We start from the raw sequence: 18,597 nt of genomic DNA on the forward strand, positions 1-18,597 counted from the left end.
ACCAAGAGTCACTCGCTTTCAGTCCCTCTAGATGCTCAACCTCATCAGCTCCGTTGGGAACTTTGCCACCAATGAAGGCATACATATGCAAAAGTATAAGATGCTTCAAATTTTTCTGCTGGGCCAGATCCTGGAGAAGGAGCAAGTAGCAGGACCAGTAGAAGTGACAAAATAACATTAGGAGGGATACATCAAAAGCAGAGCACTCTATTCTAACACCATAAAATGGAATCTGATGAAATACCCCAACTCATCGTTTCCTGTCTTGAAGAATGTTTGTTACCCTTAGGAGCAATATGAAATGCAGAAACATGGGGACTTACTGCTTGCTTTTTTTTTCTTTTTTTTGACGGACATCCAAACATGCTTGACAAATGCAGGGATTGTTGGTTCCCCACTAAGGAAGGGAACCCAGTGATGGAGCGCATTATTGTCAGCAGTCTAGGGGGTTGATGTCCTTTTACAATAATTCCATCACATAACCATATACTTTTCTGCACTTCACAAATGGCAGTCCTCTGTGCCCAAGAATTAGTATTTTAGTTTAAGACAAATTAAAACAGCTGTTGGAATGGTAGCGGTTGTAGCGAAGGCATAGATCCCAGTGGTAATGATTCGTGGAAGACCTGAGGCATATAATGCACATGGACACACTGTACAATTTAATCAGAATTGCCTCAAGGTCCACGATCTTCATTAAACATAATCCTAAATTATTGATTCTTCTTGCAAAATGATATATTTCTTTCCTAATGGCACAGCAAAAGTTAGAGCTCATAACTAGCATATCAATTGTTAATTGGTTTGTTTATTTTTGTTTTTTAGGAAAGAGTTGGAAATTTTTTAGCAGATTTTTATTTAGTAAATGGACTAGTATTAGAATCCAGAAAACGAAGAGAACATCTCAGCGAAGAAGATATTCTTCGAAATAAAGCCATCATGGAAAGTCTAAGTAAAGGAGGAAATGTAATGGAACAGAACTTTGAGGTATTGTATAAACTGGTTTCAGAATCTTAAAATGTTACTACATTTTATCAAACTGCTTGCATTGCCTTCACAGTTATCAGCCCCCCTCCATTAGCAAGGTATTTTTTAATATAGTCAATTTTAAATTATACCAGTGTTGCATCTGCTGTGGCCTAAGGCACATGCAAATCTGTCTGCTAACCTCACACTACCCCAATCCCTTGTTTGCACTGCCCGAGGCGTATCCTGTTTGTGCCCTTTGTCCAATTCCATTTTTTCAACTGGATTAGTAGTTACACTTTTTTCCGGGGCTAATAGTTGACCAGCTTGCCTCCTCCTAGATTATCCATTTTTGCACAGGAATTGGCTAGATGAAGCTTCCCCCTTTGTCCACCAGTTTCTGCATTACTTAGAAACAATCCACATATTTTCTAAGGTCTCATGAACTAAATCTGTTTGAAAAAGATCTAGGGCTGTCGGATCCTCTGATTAGGAATATACTATGATCTGTGTATAACTGTTTTCAGCTGTTTGTATAGCATTTGGATACCTCAACCAGTCTTTTTTTATTTAAAGCTTCCATGGCTGACTTTGTTTCCATATCTATAAATATGTTCCTCCTTCTGCATTTCCAGTCCTTTCCTTTTGTGAGAGGTCCCCTTTTCACAGCTTAAGAATCCTTACCAGTTTCAAAGGTCCTTACCCCGTGGGCATAACTTGTTTCTAAGCTCTTTTGTAGCAGTAAGGGAAAGGGTTAATGCCTACTGCTGACACAAGCCTATAACAGCTCTCTCTTTTGGGAAACTCAATGGTTATTAGGGCTCCTATTCGAAACCTGAGAGTGGACTACACTATTGAGTTGGGCTCCTTGTACAAATATGAACACCAAGTAACTTTTTATTTTTTATTTTATTTATTGATTTTATGGCAGAGGAGAGATGCACAGTAGAAAATACAAACAAAAGTATTGCATATATTATCAATCAACAATACGTCGATAAATCACAGATAAAAAAAATGAGAAAAAAAATGACAGTAATGAAATCAAAGCAATCTGATTAAATCCAATTTGTTATAGGTGACCATAATTTCTGACCAAAAATCTTTTTTTCCCGACCCTTAAGTTTATAAACTGCCTTTTCAAATCGATAAACACTTAATAATTTAGATTGCCAGTCTTGGAATATTGGTGGGTCAGGATCTAACCATTGTGAAGTTATACAGAAACGAAATGCAGACATAGCTATAAAAATAAAACCTTCTTCTTCAATCATCCTTTCTATTTGATCCGTTTGAATTCCAAATATTACCAGATCAGGTGATAGAACAACAGTCGATTCCAAAATAATATTTAAGAATTCTTGTACTTTGGTAACAAATTGGGTTAACTTAGGACAAGAAAAAAGCATATGGGTTAAGTTAGCAGCCAGAAGACCACAGCGATTACAGTTAGTACCCTTCAAAGCTTTCCATTTCAGCAGTTTAAAAGGTGTATAGTACAGATCAAAAATAGACATATAGTGCTGGCTTTTAAGTGATCCGTTAAATAGCACCTTAAAACCAACCTCTAGAGATCTTGATTTATCGATTCTATCGATCCCTAAACTCCTCTGCCATTTGTCTGTCCAAGCTTCAAGGTCATCCAGAGTTTTATCTAACATCATATGGTACAGTATCCCAATTCGTGCTTTTTTCTTAATGCTTTCTAAAATATCTATTTTATTCATAGATTTTGTGAATAATAAATTTTTCGACTCAAAAAAGCTACGTATCTGTAAGAATTTGAAAAAATCGGCTTTATTAATACTGTACTTTTTTTGAAGCTCAACGAATGATGCAAATTGATCATCCTGATACAACGACCCGAGAGAGCAGATCCTGAGGTTGTTCCATCTAAGCATCACAGAATCATTAAAAATGTTTGGCAAAAGTGGATTCTTCAGAAGGGGTGTATAAAAGTTAAATATGGACAAAAGATGAAATTTCTTGTTGATTTGTTTCCAAACCTGTTGTGCTGAAATCATGATTTTGAATTTAGTTTTTTTGTAGTAACTAGGTTCTAAGAATTTAACAAAACATTGTCTGGCTTCTTTTCCCAAAAGCATTTCATAGATTGATGGTGACATCGCGATATCTAAATTAAAATCTTGGAGTAATAAAGTACCCATTAGCCTAAGAGTAATTGCCCAGTTATATAAGTGGAAATTCGGGACCCCCAGACCTCCTCTTAATTTCGGAAGAGTGCACCATTTAAGAGACCTCCTAGATCTCCGATATCCCCATAAAAAACCTTGAGATAATTCGATCTAATTTACTAAAAAAAAAGCCGAACAAAAAAGAAGAGGAATGGTGCGAAAAACATAAAGAAATTTAGGAAAGATAATCATTTTAATTACGTTAGTGCGACCCCACAAAGAAAAATGTAAGTTGTTTAATCTTTCAAGTGTACGGTTCGTGGTCGCTAATAAAGGGTCAGTATTGAGCCCAACAATATCCTCCACTTTGGCAGAAATTATAATGCCGAGATATGAAGCGGTGGGGGCCAGTATAACATCTTCTTGTCTGCCTACTGCCGAGTGGATGATCTGTGTTTTCGTGATATTTAACTTATAGCCTGATAATTCACCAAATTAATTGGCCAATTCTGTAATTTTGGGTAAAGATAAAGCGACATCAGTGGTGACAATAGCCATGTCATTAGCGTATGCAAGGATTTTATGTTCCAGCTGATGCAGCACAACAGGAGGAATTCCAGTTTCTTTTATTAGGGTATTCAGATAGCGCTCAATATATAGCGCGAATAAAAGAGGGGAACAGGGGCACCCCTGTCTTGTTCCCCTCGTGATTGAGAAAGATGTAGTTGTATCAGTTCCTATTCGAATAACCGCCTTAGGTCTGGTGTATAGCGCCTGAATGGCTGTAATATATTCTAAGGGAAATCCTTTCCATATAAGAACAGACCACAGGAAATCCCAGTCGACCCTGTCAAAAGCTTTTTCGGCGTCCAACAGAATAACCTGTGGCCTGCGCCCAATCCAAAAGAGCGATTATGCGTCTAATGTGATCCGTAGTGTCACTTCTCTTTATAAAATCATGTTGAATCTTTGAGATTAAAGCTGGCATTAGATAGTTTAGTCTATTGGCCATTATTTTAGAAAAGATTTTGCTCTCTGCTGTTATGAGAGATATTGGTCGATAAGACCCTAACTCGTCGGCGTTTTTCCCTTTCTTTTTAAATACTATAATGGTGGCCAGGGAACATGAGTCAGGTGGATATCCTAGGAAAGCTTGATGAAATATCTTAATCAGTTCTAGTTTAAGCATATTCCTAAAGGTACTGTAGAATTCTAGAGGAATTTGATCTGGCCCCATAGCTTTACCTGGGGCCATGCTGAGTATAGCTGATTCGATCTCCTCCCAGGTTATAGGAGTGGCTAATACATTGCTTTCAATTTCTGTTAACTGCGTATTATCGATATTGTTCAGATAATACATAGGGTTTTTATCATCATTAATTTCACTAGTAGCTTTATTATATAGGACTTTATAAAAATCTCTAAATGCATTCAGTACACATGTTTTGGATTCTTGCATTGTTCTCACCAGATCTTTAATTTTCGAAATTTCGTTCGATGTAGCCTTCTGTCTAAGCCGTTGTGCCAATATTTTCCCCGTTTGTTCACTTAATTCATAACGTTCAGCTTTATGTTGTTTGTATTTAAGCGCCACCTGATCGGCCAAATGAGAATATACCGAGGCTCATTCAATAGTCAGAAGCCGTTGCGCCTCCTCGGCACCTTGACCATGTTTCAGACTACCGTATTTTCCGGCGTATAAGACGACTTTTGAACCCCTAAAAATGTTTTGGAAAGTCGGGGGTCGTCTTATACGCCGGATGCCAAATCAGACCTTTTGTTTTTATGGGGTTTTCAATAGCGCGGACTACTCCTGAAGGTGGGTATGTACAGGGGGGGTTTTACCCAAATTAAGTCACTGGGACCTGGGTCATAGTAGGTACTAGAAGGAGGGGGTCCCAATGTAGAACACAATTACTTAACACACAATTAAATGATAATAACACAAATAAAGAATCCGCAATGTTTAATTCACACAGCATTATAAAAATGAAGGAGGACCCCACACAGACTTATAGGGGACTGGGGGGAAAGATTGTTTTCAAAGAAGAAATGTCCCCACAGAAAATGGACAAATTGAGGGTGTCCAATTTCAATGAGTATTCACTCGAGTAGACCTGTTATCTAAAGGACAGCACGCCATCAATTGGGCGGGAAAGGCAAAGGTACAAGGCTTTGTGTTAAACTTATCACAATATGTTCAAACTGGACAACTAAAAAGTTATTACTCAAATACTACTGTGTTTGATGGAAACCAAAATTAAAAATTGAAGATTGAAAAAGAGAGATGATCCCCACACTATGCGTTTGGTAAAAACTCCTTTAAGATTTATTCTAATACAAAATTTTTTTTTCATTATCACAATATTAAAAACACATGTCATACATTTTATTAAAAAATACAATTAAAAACACAAAGAATCAAAAAAGTCGACGCGGCGTTTCGGTATTCTGATAGTAGACCTTCTTCAGGACTGATTCTAAATAAATTTAAAAAAACACAGTTACCATTCTTTTTTTGGTGCAGATTCAACATACATCTCACTTTTCTCAAAATCATATCTTCATCTCATGCTTGGAATTCGACCCCTTATTTATTAATCTTGTGCTGCCTTCTTCTATACACTAGTTCCTCTTAATACATTAAGGTACTACACATTATGTAGATCCAGTTTGTGTGGCATTTTATGTACATATCATCACTCTAATAAATATATTGATCACTATACCTCCACATCACTACACTTATAACAAAACTAACGATGTTTACCTTTCCCTTGGACTTATTGTCCAATGCTGTTGACCCCTTCCTTAGGCATATTGCGAACATATTTATGGTGTTCTTATCATGACGCATACCTTATTCCAGATGGATTTCATATCTCTACTGGGCAATGTTGTTTCTTTCATAAAAATCCTAAGAGCTTCGGAGTGATAGACCTGTCCCAGGATTCTCTACGCACTTTTCAATTTATGGTGTCACTGAATGGAATAAACATTTTTTAATTCTTTATTTATTCCAAGACCCTTCAGTGATATTTTTCTTTATCTCAAAGAAATTTTATAGGGAACTAACTGTTTTGCATACCTTGTTGGATGAAGAAATATTCTCAACGTTTCTTTGGGTTGTCGTATATATTGTTATTTCTCCTGCTCGACAAGTGTCTCTCTGCTATATGCACCAAAATGAATAAAAACTTATTTTTGTAGCTAACATTTCTCTTATTGCCTTATTCATTTAGTACTTGTTATTAATTAATGTACCTGTCTTTATGGCATGGATTTGCAGAGTATTTAACCACCAGGAGGAGCCACCGTTTTATTGGTCGTAGTTGCCGTATTTTTACCTATTCAATTTAGGTGACGAATGTACTTTCTTTAGACCCTTGAATCCAATACGGTCCGTTCTCAATTCGGTCCGATCTGTATTTTGGCGACAAAAAGACAAACAAGAATAAGGGGTGTCTTATTCTTATTCCTAATGATCTGTTTCACAATTTATTTTATCCACCTCTTTCTATTTCTATTTTTTACTTAAAGGGTGTTTTCAGGGGTTTAAATACTTCCACCCCAATCCCTCCTTTAATTATTATGGACGGGAGTCGGAGCTCAGCCCACATTGAAGTGGGGCTTCGACATTGCTAGTTTAACTCGGGCATGCCCTGGCTTTGCTTTTCTCTTACCAGCGATCTTTAAGTCAGCCTCCCCGCTCCTTTCTTCCTGGCAGTCGGTCCGTGCTTCCTGCGATCGGTGTGTTCCGAAACGAAAAGAAACACTGTCTGTTTTTCGGGTTTTTAAGCGTGCCGTTTTCCAATTGGACGTCCGTAACCCATGCTTTCATTGGTTGACATACAGCCAATTATCATCGTGTTGCTATGGTGAACGGACACAACTCGATGTGCCTCTGAGTTGTTTTCCTATTCGCTTATTAGATTTCGTCTGTCACCCCTCATTGGTGCCTCAATACCAACGCGTTGTCATAGCATAAAGATGCCGTTACCCCAGCGCTTGATATCGACGAATCCATGACGGGCCCACAGAACGGAACCCCGTTTTTATTGTTATTTTTACTCTCCGTGCTTGGTTCTCTAGGTTACCTCAAAAGACTAGGTCTGGGCTGCAAGAATTATTAAGTGGCTGCAACTATTAATCGGCTGTGATATTAGTCACCGTTTTTTTTATATGCCATTGTTATTTTTTCTTTCCGCTACCTCAACAAGCTTAGTCCGGGCAACAAACATTAATCAGCGGCTACAATTATTAAGCGGCTGTGATGTTTGTCCACCGTTCACTTATTTACCAATACCATTTTTTCTTTTTTTGAGGATAAGTGATATGTTCACAATTATATTTGTACAGACAATTATCCACTCCACCCAGTTCTCATTCAGCTTTTGGGTGTATTATGAAATCTGTGTTATACTAGCGGGTGATCATGAATTAAAATCAATTGAGCTTCATTTGATGATTTTTTCCCAATCTTCTCTCAAGTTTAACCCACATCTCACACTGTTCAGGGTAGACATATAGAATTGCTCCCTTCTTTTCCTTTTATTATCTTGATTGCCCCCTCTTGTACTGCCAATTATTTTTTCTAACCCACACCATTTAAGGTCATTGATCGTATGGCCAGCTGACCTCCAATGTTCAGTGAGGGGTGCACCTACTTTGTTTATTCTCAATGCTGATCGGTGTTCATTCAGGCGTAGCCTAATCTCCCTGGATGTTTCTCCTACATAAGATTTTTTACATGGGCATTGAATGAGATAAATCGCATTCTTTGTCCTGCAATTGATAACTTTTAATGTATATTGTTTTATCATTTGCTGTGATTTTATCTCCTTTAATAATACTGCCACAATTTACACAACCCATACAGGGATGTGTCCCCGTTGGTAAGGGGTTGCCATCAATAGTTGTCTGGAGGTTCTTGGGCATCTCTCTATATGTATGTACTAAGGAGTTTTTTATTGTCCTATTTCTCCTAAATGAGAACATAGGTTTTGGAATTGGGACTTGTGTTTTGTCCGAAATCAGATGCCAATTTCTATTTATAATATTTTTGACTTTGTAACTTACTTGTGAAAAATTTGTTACAAACATGATTGGCTGTGGGCTATTATGACTTTCACTTTTTGGATTAAAAAAACTTTCTCTATTAAAATATTTAGCCCGTTTATAGGCATGTCTTATCATTTTTTTCGGGTATCCTCTTTCTCCAAATTTGGTTTTTAGGTTAGTGGCATGAGTCTCATAGTCCTGCATTGAGGTACAATTCCTTCTAAGTCGAAGAAATTGCCCAAATGGGATGTTGTTTTTCTGTGATGCCGGATGGTTACTATCATAGTGTAACATGCTATTTCTATCCGACGGTTTAGTATACAATTCCACTGTCAAATGGCCATCTATGTGCTTGATGATAATATCCAGGAATTCCACAAAGCATTTACTAATGTGTGATGTGAATTTCAAATTCACATCCCCCAGATTTAGCCAAAGAAGGAAGTCATTCAGAGTGTCTAACTCACCTGTCCATATAAAGAGTACATCATCTATATAACGACCCCATTCCGAGATGTTTTCATGGAATGGGGCAGTTATATTATAGATGTGTCTATCCTCAAATCTGGACACATATAAACATGCCAGACTGGGGGCACATGTTGCCCCCATGCTGGTCCCCTTGATCTGTCTAAAAAAAAATTCTCTATATAAGAAAATATTATTTTTAAGGATCACAGTGATACACTCTATAATGAATGTCTGATGGTCTGTTAAATCTTGTTGATTGTCTCTTAGGATCTCTTCCATAATCTCAATGGTGTTGTCCTGGGGAATATTGGTGTATAGTGCTTCGATATCCAGAGTCACTAGCACCTGTGTCTCTGGATTGAAGCTTAAACCCTCTACTTTTTTAATCATAGATGTTGTGTCCTTTATGTATGCTTTTTGTTGTTGTACTAATGGTTGTAGTAATACCTCCACGTACTTACTTAATGGTTCGGTGAGGGACCCTATGCATGATACTATGGGCCTCATTGGGGGATCGAGAATGTCCTTATGCACTTTGGGCAAACCATACAGTGCCGGGATTAGGGGGTCTGCATTCAACATAAATGCAAATTCTTCCTCACCTATAATATCATCATCTTTAGCCAATCTTAACATTCTCTCTATATCGCTCTTTAGGGTGTGCCATTCTTCCCTATTAGATTTTTTATAGTGTTCATTATTGTTTAAAAGTTTAAACATTCTATTGTCATAGTCTTTGCTATCCATTAGTACTACACTGCCCCCCTTATCTGCTGGCTTTACTATCATGGTATTATCATGCTCAAGGAGTTCTAGTGTTTTTTTCTCTTCCTTAGTAAGTTCGAAGGGTGTCCAGTTTTTTTGTTTTAAAAGGTTATCTACACTTTTATCAACAGATCTTTCAAAGGCTTCTACGTCTTTGTGTACAATGTTCAATGGGGGAATCCATGTAGAGTTATTTTTTAAACCTGATTTATTATGTCTAGGGAGTTTCTCTTTACCATCAAAGAAAATTTGGAGCCTCACTTTTCTAAAGAAATTTTGCAAATCTCTCTCTAGGGCATATCGATCCACTGTAGAACATATTGCATATCCTAAACCCTTTTCAAATAGTTTGGTCTCTATTGGAGTTAACTGGTGGCTTGATAGGTTAATGACAGCTGCTTTTTTAGTTCTGTTTAGTCCCACTGTTTCTGGCTCCTGGTTCGAGGACGTTGAGGGTTTTGGGCTTGTGTATATTGTGTCTGATGGTTGTAGCTGTTTCGACCTCTCCCTCGTTGTTGGCTGAACATTTGGTTGCGTTTGTCTAAAAAAGCAAACCCTTCTTTTAAAATTGTTTGTTGCTGTTTATTAGAATCCCCATTCTTTTGTTGTTTGTCATTTACTAATTCTCCCTCCGAGTCTGTGCTACTATATGAGGAATCAAAAAACCTCACTCTTCTCTTGGGTTGATTTCTGGGTTGGTTTTGCCACTGCCTGCGGGGTTGGAAATGTTCCTTTGGGCGTTCATAAAAATCTTTCTGGAGATAGGGATACACGATTTCAGGGTTATAATTATCTATATCTTTTTTCAATGTATTGCTTTTCTTTTTAATAAGATACTCATTGTATCCTTCAACGTCATTTTGAATTTCTTTTAACTTGGCTATAGCATCTTCCAATGCTGTACTGTCCCTGAGCTGGCTCTCCAGTTCCTCTATTTCTTTCTTTTCAATGACTATAAATTCATTCGCCGTCTCAATAATAAGCAGGATCCAATCTCTACTGCACCTGTTTGCCACAAGTGTCCATTTATCTAAAAAAAAATTATCTGTTATAAAAATGCCCGGTTCATTAATTACCTGTAGGCCTTTGGGAATAATACCACTTTTACAATATTCCACGAGGAACTCTGCATGTAGTTCCGCTCTTATCACTTTTTTCTTTAAGTTCCAAAGTTTCTCCCATTGTTCCTCGTCGGTTTTATCTAATCTTACTGTGGTGGTATTGCGGGATCTGCCATTGATCAATTTGTTGAATTGATCTTCCGAGAAACTATATGTTTTTATACCTTCCATTTTTGTATATTACTCTTTTATTTAGTATTAGGGTATTTTTTAGAATTTTACCCCTCTGCTAATTTGCAAATAGAATTCAAAGACCTCCTCAGCTAAAAAGCCGAGTGTAACGTTATAAAAATGAAGGAGGACCCCACACAGACTTATAGGGGACTGGGGGGAAAGATTGTTTTCAAAGAAGAAATGTCCCCACAGAAAATGGACAAATTGAGGGTGTCCAATTTCAATGAGTATTCACTCGAGTAGACCTGTTATCTAAAGGACAGCACGCCATCAATTGGGCGGGAAAGGCAAAGGTACAAGGCTTTGTGTTAAACTTATCACAATATGTTCAAACTGGACAACTAAAAAGTTATTACTCAAATACTACTGTGTTTGATGGAAACCAAAATTAAAAATTGAAGATTGAAAAAGAGAGATGATCCCCACACTATGCGTTTGGTAAAAACTCCTTTAAGATTTATTCTAATACAAAATTTTTTTTTCATTATCACAATATTAAAAACACATGTCATACATTTTATTAAAAAATACAATTAAAAACACAAAGAATCAAAAAAGTCGACGCGGCGTTTCGGTATTCTGATAGTAGACCTTCTTCAGGACTGATTCTAAATAAATTTAAAAAAACACAGTTACCATTCTTTTTTTGGTGCAGATTCAACATACATCTCACTTTTCTCAAAATCATATCTTCATCTCATGCTTGGAATTCGACCCCTTATTTATTAATCTTGTGCTGCCTTCTTCTATACACTAGTTCCTCTTAATACATTAAGGTACTACACATTATGTAGATCCAGTTTGTGTGGCATTTTATGTACATATCATCACTCTAATAAATATATTGATCACTATACCTCCACATCACTACACTTATAACAAAACTAACGATGTTTACCTTTCCCTTGGACTTATTGTCCAATGCTGTTGACCCCTTCCTTAGGCATATTGCGAACATATTTATGGTGTTCTTATCATGACGCATACCTTATTCCAGATGGATTTCATATCTCTACTGGGCAATGTTGTTTCTTTCATAAAAATCCTAAGAGCTTCGGAGTGATAGACCTGTCCCAGGATTCTCTACGCACTTGCAGCCCAGACCTAGTCTTTTGAGGTAACCTAGAGAACCAAGCACGGAGAGTAAAAATAACAATAAAAACGGGGTTCCGTTCTGTGGGCCCGTCATGGATTCGTCGATATCAAGCGCTGGGGTAACGGCATCTTTATGCTATGACAACGCGTTGGTATTGAGGCACCAATGAGGGGTGACAGACGAAATCTAATAAGCGAATAGGAAAACAACTCAGAGGCACATCGAGTTGTGTCCGTTCACCATAGCAACACGATGATAATTGGCTGTATGTCAACCAATGAATGCATGGGTTACGGACGTCCAATTGGAAAACGGCACGCTTAAAAACCCGAAAAACAGACAGTGTTTCTTTTCGTTTCGGAACACACCGATCGCAGGAAGCACGGACCGACTGCCAGGAAGCAAGGAGCGGGGAGGCCGACTTAAAGATCGCTGGTAAGAGAAAAGCAAAGCCAGGGCATGCCCGAGTTAAACTAGCAATGTCGAAGCCCCACTTCAATGTGGGCTGAGCTCCGACTCCCGTCCATAATAATTAAAGGAGGGATTGGGGTGGAAGTATTTAAACCCCTGAAAACACCCTTTAAGTAAAAAATAGAAATAGAAAGAGGTGGATAAAATAAATTGTGAAACAGATCATTAGGAATAAGAATAAGACACCCCTTATTCTTGTTTGTCTTTTTGTCGCCAAAATACAGAACGGACCGAATTGAGAACGGACCGTATTGGATTCAAGGGTCTAAAGAAAGTACATTCGTCACCTAAATTGAATAGGTAAAAATACGGCAACTACGACCAATAAAACGGTGGCTCCTCCTGGTGGTTAAATACTCTGCAAATCCATGCCATAAAGACAGGTACATTAATTAATAACAAGTACTAAATGAATAAGGCAATAAGAGAAATGTTAGCTACAAAAATAAGTTTTTATTCATTTTGGTGCATATAGCAGAGAGACACTTGTCGAGCAGGAGAAATAACAATATATACGACAACCCAAAGAAACGTTGAGAATATTTCTTCATCCAACAAGGTATGCAAAACAGTTAGTTCCCTATAAAATTTCTTTGAGATAAAGAAAAATATCACTGAAGGGTCTTGGAATAAATAAAGAATTAAAAAATGTTTATTCCATTCAGTGACACCATAAATTGAAAAGTGCGTAGAGAATCCTGGGACAGGTCTATCACTCCGAAGCTCTTAGGATTTTTATGAAAGAAACAACATTGCCCAGTAGAGATATGAAATCCATCTGGAATAAGGTATGCGTCATGATAAGAACATAAATATGTTCGCAATATGCCTAAGCGAGGGGTCAACAGCATTGGACAATAAGTCCAAGGGAAAGGTAAACATCGTTAGTTTTGTTATAAGTGTAGTGATGTGGAGGTATAGTGATCAATATATTTATTAGAGTGATGATATGTACATAAAATGCCACACAAACTGGATCTACATAATGTGTAGTACCTTAATGTATTAGGAGGAACTAGTGTATAGAAGAAGGCAGCACAAGATTAATAAATAAGGGGTCGAATTCCAAGCATAAGATGAAGACATGATTTTGAGAAAAGTGAGATGTATGTTGAATCTGCACCAAAAAAAGAATGGTAACTGTGTTTTTTTTAATTTATTTAGAATCAGTCCTGAAGAAGGTCTACTATCAGAATACCGAAACGCCGCGTCGACTTTTTTGATTCTTTGTGTTTTTAATTGTATTTTTTAATAAAATGTATGACATGTGTTTTTAATATTGTGATAATGAAAAAAAAAATTTGTATTAGAATAAATCTTAAAGGAGTTTTTACCAAACGCATAGTGTGGGGATCATCTCTCTTTTTCAATATTCAATTTTTAATTTTGGTTTCCATCAAACACAGTAGTATTTGAGTAATAACTTTTTAGTTGTCCAGTTTGAACATATTGTGATAAGTTTAACACAAAGCCTTGTACCTTTGCCTTTCCCGCCCAATTGATGGCGTGCTGTCCTTTAGATAACAGGTCTACTCGAGTGAATACTCATTGAAATTGGACACCCTCAATTTGTCCATTTTCTGTGGGGACATTTCTTCTTTGAAAACAATAATTCACACAGCAGACACCGTTAGGATATAGTATCCAGCATTTTTCATTTATAAAGACGATTGATTGGTGCCCAGAAAGGGGGGAAGTGGTAAAGTGAGGTAGGTGTAGGTAGGGAAGGTGACCATAAAAACAGACAGTAATCTGAAAAAATGTATCCTGATATGGAAAGTACATATGAACACAAATCACATCAAATCAATTAAGTAACACATGCCCCGAGCAGTACATCAATGTTACAATTTGCTGAGATAGGGGCTGGAATCCAAGGGATTGGTTGTCCCAGGGGATTGGTTGTCGACGTTTCGACCCACTATGTGCAGGAATTCGTAGAACCCTTGCGGCGGGGTCTTCATCAGGACGGGAGAGGGGCTATCAACCTATTAATGTTGACAATAGGTGTGTATTAATAAGTGGTCTACAGATCGCTGTTAGAGACAATATTATTGAGGCACACGTTGAAAGGAAAAAGGTCGGAGCATACCTAACAGATTGCCGCTCGACATCTTAGTTGAGACAGTAGGCTTGCTGATGTTGGAAATACCTACAGGGTACGAACAATAGTAATTATGTAGGACATTGGATAAAATTACACTTGGATGCCCTAAAAATTTGAACTGGTCCGTAGTGAATGGAAGAGACTAGTGTAATAAAGGGACTTACACATGAGTTGAGGCCAACCGCGTTCAGGCGGGGGTCAGGGGCGGCCCAGGGACGTGGGGCACAAGGAGATTCTTGAAACTGTGAATCAATGGGGGAACCGGGTTAGTGTATTCACCCCAGATATACAAAAACGTAAATAGCGGTAATAAGATAGTGTGGCTTACCCAGGGTTGAGGTTGAAATCAATGTCGTCCCATGTGGTAGAGGCGGCGTGGCGCTCGAGTTTGTCGGTGCCCGCTGCACGATACTGCCAATCAATGGGGGAACCAAGTTAATAAGTTCGCCGTAGATCAAGGCAGCGTTATTTACAATTAGGAGGCAATACGGCTTACCGGGGGTAATGGTTGTAGTCCGTATCGTCCCCTGTAGTTAAGGCGGCGTTCCGCTCGAGTTTGTCGGAATTCGCTGAAATGAAGAGACATCAGCACTAAGTATCAGGTGGGGGCCAACGTGTTGATGAATTCAGAAACTAGGTGAGCCAGTAAGTTTACCGCGGGGAAATGAATCCGCCCGGCGTCTCCGTGTTTCAATCAGGAGTCATGGTAGACTTCCTGTATTGGATGTTGTTATGGAAACCAAGTCACATGGCACCAGGCCAGCATAGTAGAAAGACTAACACCTCAGGTTGAAACGGTGTATGTCGTCTATAGGAAGAGATATATCGATCTAGGGGGGAGACATCGTTTTTACAGTGGAATTACCCGCAATAGCGTGTGTGTGTATAATTAAAATAAAAACACATTAATCTGTTTACACATTTTTTTTTTTTTTTTTTTTAAACAGTATTTTAACACAGTGTGTGATTGCATATAAATAAAAACCATAGTTCCCAAATGGTTAGCATTTTGAGGGCCATATTATAGACGGGTCAGTTCAGTATATAAAGCAAAACATGTAGGTTATCCGAGGGTGTACCTATCACATGATGGTATGACCTGGATATCATTCATTCTAGCAAAGGTTTATTGATATTGGTTCGTCCCCAAAGTTAAAAAGGAAGAGGGGGGCAGGGGTGTGTGTTTGTTTGAGGTGGGGGGCCTGTTGAAAGCATATCAATTATCAGACAGGCCTGCAAGTGTTACTAATACAGGTTATGAAAAAAGAAAAAGAAATCAGCCAAGGTTATTATGACAGTGTGGCCAATTGGGAAAATGAATTGTCATGTTCGTTCAGACCAGATTGAATAGAATTGAAGAAAAACATCCATTTGAGCTCTCGAATGTTCAGAATTGTGGTGATGTTGCCACCTCTGGGTCCCAACTTGGCTTGTTCCAGTATCACCCACTGGAGGCTCCCAGGTGTATGGGACGCTGATTTGAAGTGGTCTACCAGCGGAGCTCCCTGGGTCTCACATCGGATCCTACTCATGTGCTGTAGAATACGTACTTTTGCCTTTTGCTGTGTCTGACCAATATAGATTAATTTGCAGGGACAGATTATGGCATAGATAATGTTAGTGGTATTGCAATTGCTGAATGATTTTAGAGGAACCTTCCATTCTTTGTAGTGGAATTCCTTTGTCTGCACAGTGGATTCACAAGCCTTACAGTTCCCACATCTGTGGTGGCCAATTATGGGCGGAAGATTCCATACGGATGTAATCGTAGGTTCTTCCGGAGTCCGTAGTAAGGAACGTACCACAAAGTCTTTCACACTTTTCGATTTCTTAAAGGCGTGTAACGGAGTGCTAGCTTGATTGATGTCGTCCGATATAAGTTTCCAATGTCGGTTGATAATGTGTTTGATCTTGTTACTCTTGGTTGAGAAGGTGGTAACACATACTAGACGATCTGGTGATTGCGCAGTCTTATCCTTCTGAGTCAGTAGTTCTTCACGTGGGTAGAACCAAGCTCTTTTTCGTGCTTTTGACACCAGTCTCTTAGGATACCCCCGTTCTTTTAGACGACATGCCAGATCCTCAGATTGTTCTAAATAGTGTTCTTTAATAGAGCAGTTTCGACGAATTCGCAAAAACTGTCCATTGTGGTGCAAGATGTTTCTAAGTATGAGTCTGAAATTAATCGACAATTGATGGATGGGACGAGCTACCAACAACTCAGATCGGATCCTACGAAAGCAATAGCCCAAGAAATCCTGGAGATAACTAAGGAAGGCCTGGACCAAGGATTTCTGTCCAAAAATGAATTTGAGTATTTGAACCAACAATATCCTCGTCTGGCCACGATCTACACCCTCCCCAAAATTCACAAAAATTTGGAGATATTTGCAAATATGGAGAACCCACCTGGACGTCCCATCGTCTCTGGCTGTGGTTCAATCCTTGAACCTCTGGGCAGATATATTGATTTCTTTTTTAAACCGCTGGCTGAGACAACACAGACTTACCTCCGGGACACTCTTCATACTATCAATATTATTGAGAAACTTCCATTTGATCCACGACATCAACTGCTTGTAACCTGCGATGTGGTCTCCCTGTATACATGCATTCCCCAACAGGAAGCGCTTGCAGTCGTAACCAAGTTCCTACAGACAAGACCTGCGCCTGTCCAAGTACCGACAGAGTTCATCGTCACACTACTGCAGATAGCGATGACAAAAAACGTTTTCATTTTCAAGAATAAGTTCTTCTTGCAGACACAAGGGGTTGTGATGGGGGCTCCTTTTGCCCCGGATGTGGCTATATTGTATATGGCAGCCTTTGAGGAAGATACGGTCCTGTGCAGACATAACCCATTCAGAGATAGCATATATCTCTGGATGAGGTATATCGATGATATTTTGCTAATCTGGAATGGGGATCCAACCGACCTATCATCTTTTCACACGTGGTTAAACCAACAACTACCTCACCTCCAATTTACCATCCAATCTGATAACCGAAGTGTGGATTTCTTGGACATCACTATTTATGAGGACCAAGGGTCTTTATTAACAACCCTATACCGCAAGCCTGCTGAAAGGAACTCTCTACTACAATATAGTAGTCACCACCCGCGAGCTTTGCGCGACAATCTGCCCTTTGGACAGTTTTTGCGAATTCGTCGAAACTGCTCTATTAAAGAACACTATTTCGAACAATCTGAGGATCTGGCATGTCGTCTAAAAGAACGGGGGTATCCTAAGAGACTGGTGTCAAAAGCACGAAAAAGAGCTTGGTTCTACCCACGTGAAGAACTACTGACTCAGAAGGATAAGACTGCGCAATCACCAGATCGTCTAGTATTTGTTACCACCTTCTCAACCAAGAGTAACAAGATCAAACACATTATCAACCGACATTGGAAACTTATATCGGACGACATCAATCAAGCTAGCACTCCGTTACACGCCTTTAAGAAATCGAAAAGTGTGAAAGACTTTGTGGTACGTTCCTTACTACGGACTCCGGAAGAACCTACGATTACATCCGTATGGAATCTTCCGCCCATAATTGGCCACCACAGATGTGGGAACTGTAAGGCTTGTGAATCCACTGTGCAGACAAAGGAATTCCACTACAAAGAATGGAAGGTTCCTCTAAAATCATTCAGCAATTGCAATACCACTAACATTATCTATGCCATAATCTGTCCCTGCAAATTAATCTATATTGGTCAGACACAGCAAAAGGCAAAAGTACGTATTCTACAGCACATGAGTAGGATCCGATGTGAGACCCAGGGAGCTCCGCTGGTAGACCACTTCAAATCAGCGTCCCATACACCTGAGAGCCTCCAGTGGGTGATACTGGAACAAGCCAAGTTGGGACCCAGAGGTGGCAACATCACCACAATTCTGAACATTCGAGAGCTCAAATGGATGTTTTTCTTCAATTCTATTCAATCTGGTCTGAACGAACATGACAATTCATTTTCCCAATTGGCCACACTGTCATAATAACCTTGGCTGATTTCTTTTTCTTTTTTCATAACCTGTATTAGTAACACTTGCAGGCCTGTCTGATAATTGATATGCTTTCAACAGGCCCCCCACCTCAAACAAACACCCCCCCTTCCTTTTTAACTTTGGGGACGAACTAATACCAATAAACCTTTGCTAGAATGAATCATATCCAGGTCATACCATCATGTGATAGGTACACCCTCGGATAACCTACATGTTT

General features: G+C 38.8%; 1 protein-coding gene across 2 annotated transcripts in view; it reads left to right on the forward strand.

Moving 5' to 3' along the window:
- The window catches only part of ANKRD13C (ankyrin repeat domain 13C), a 394,963-nt gene that overhangs the window by 180,407 nt on the left and 195,959 nt on the right, over positions 1 to 18,597 (forward strand). For both annotated transcript variants that reach the window (XM_078668732.1, XM_078668741.1), the window contains exon 9: positions 826 to 987. In XM_078668732.1, coding sequence (XP_078524858.1) covers positions 826 to 987 — 162 coding nt within the window. The remainder of the gene's footprint in view (positions 1 to 825; positions 988 to 18,597) is intronic.

This window comes from Lissotriton helveticus, chromosome 1_2 (assembly GCF_964261635.1).
Source record: "Lissotriton helveticus chromosome 1_2, aLisHel1.1, whole genome shotgun sequence".
Lineage (NCBI taxonomy): Eukaryota > Metazoa > Chordata > Amphibia > Caudata > Salamandridae > Lissotriton > Lissotriton helveticus.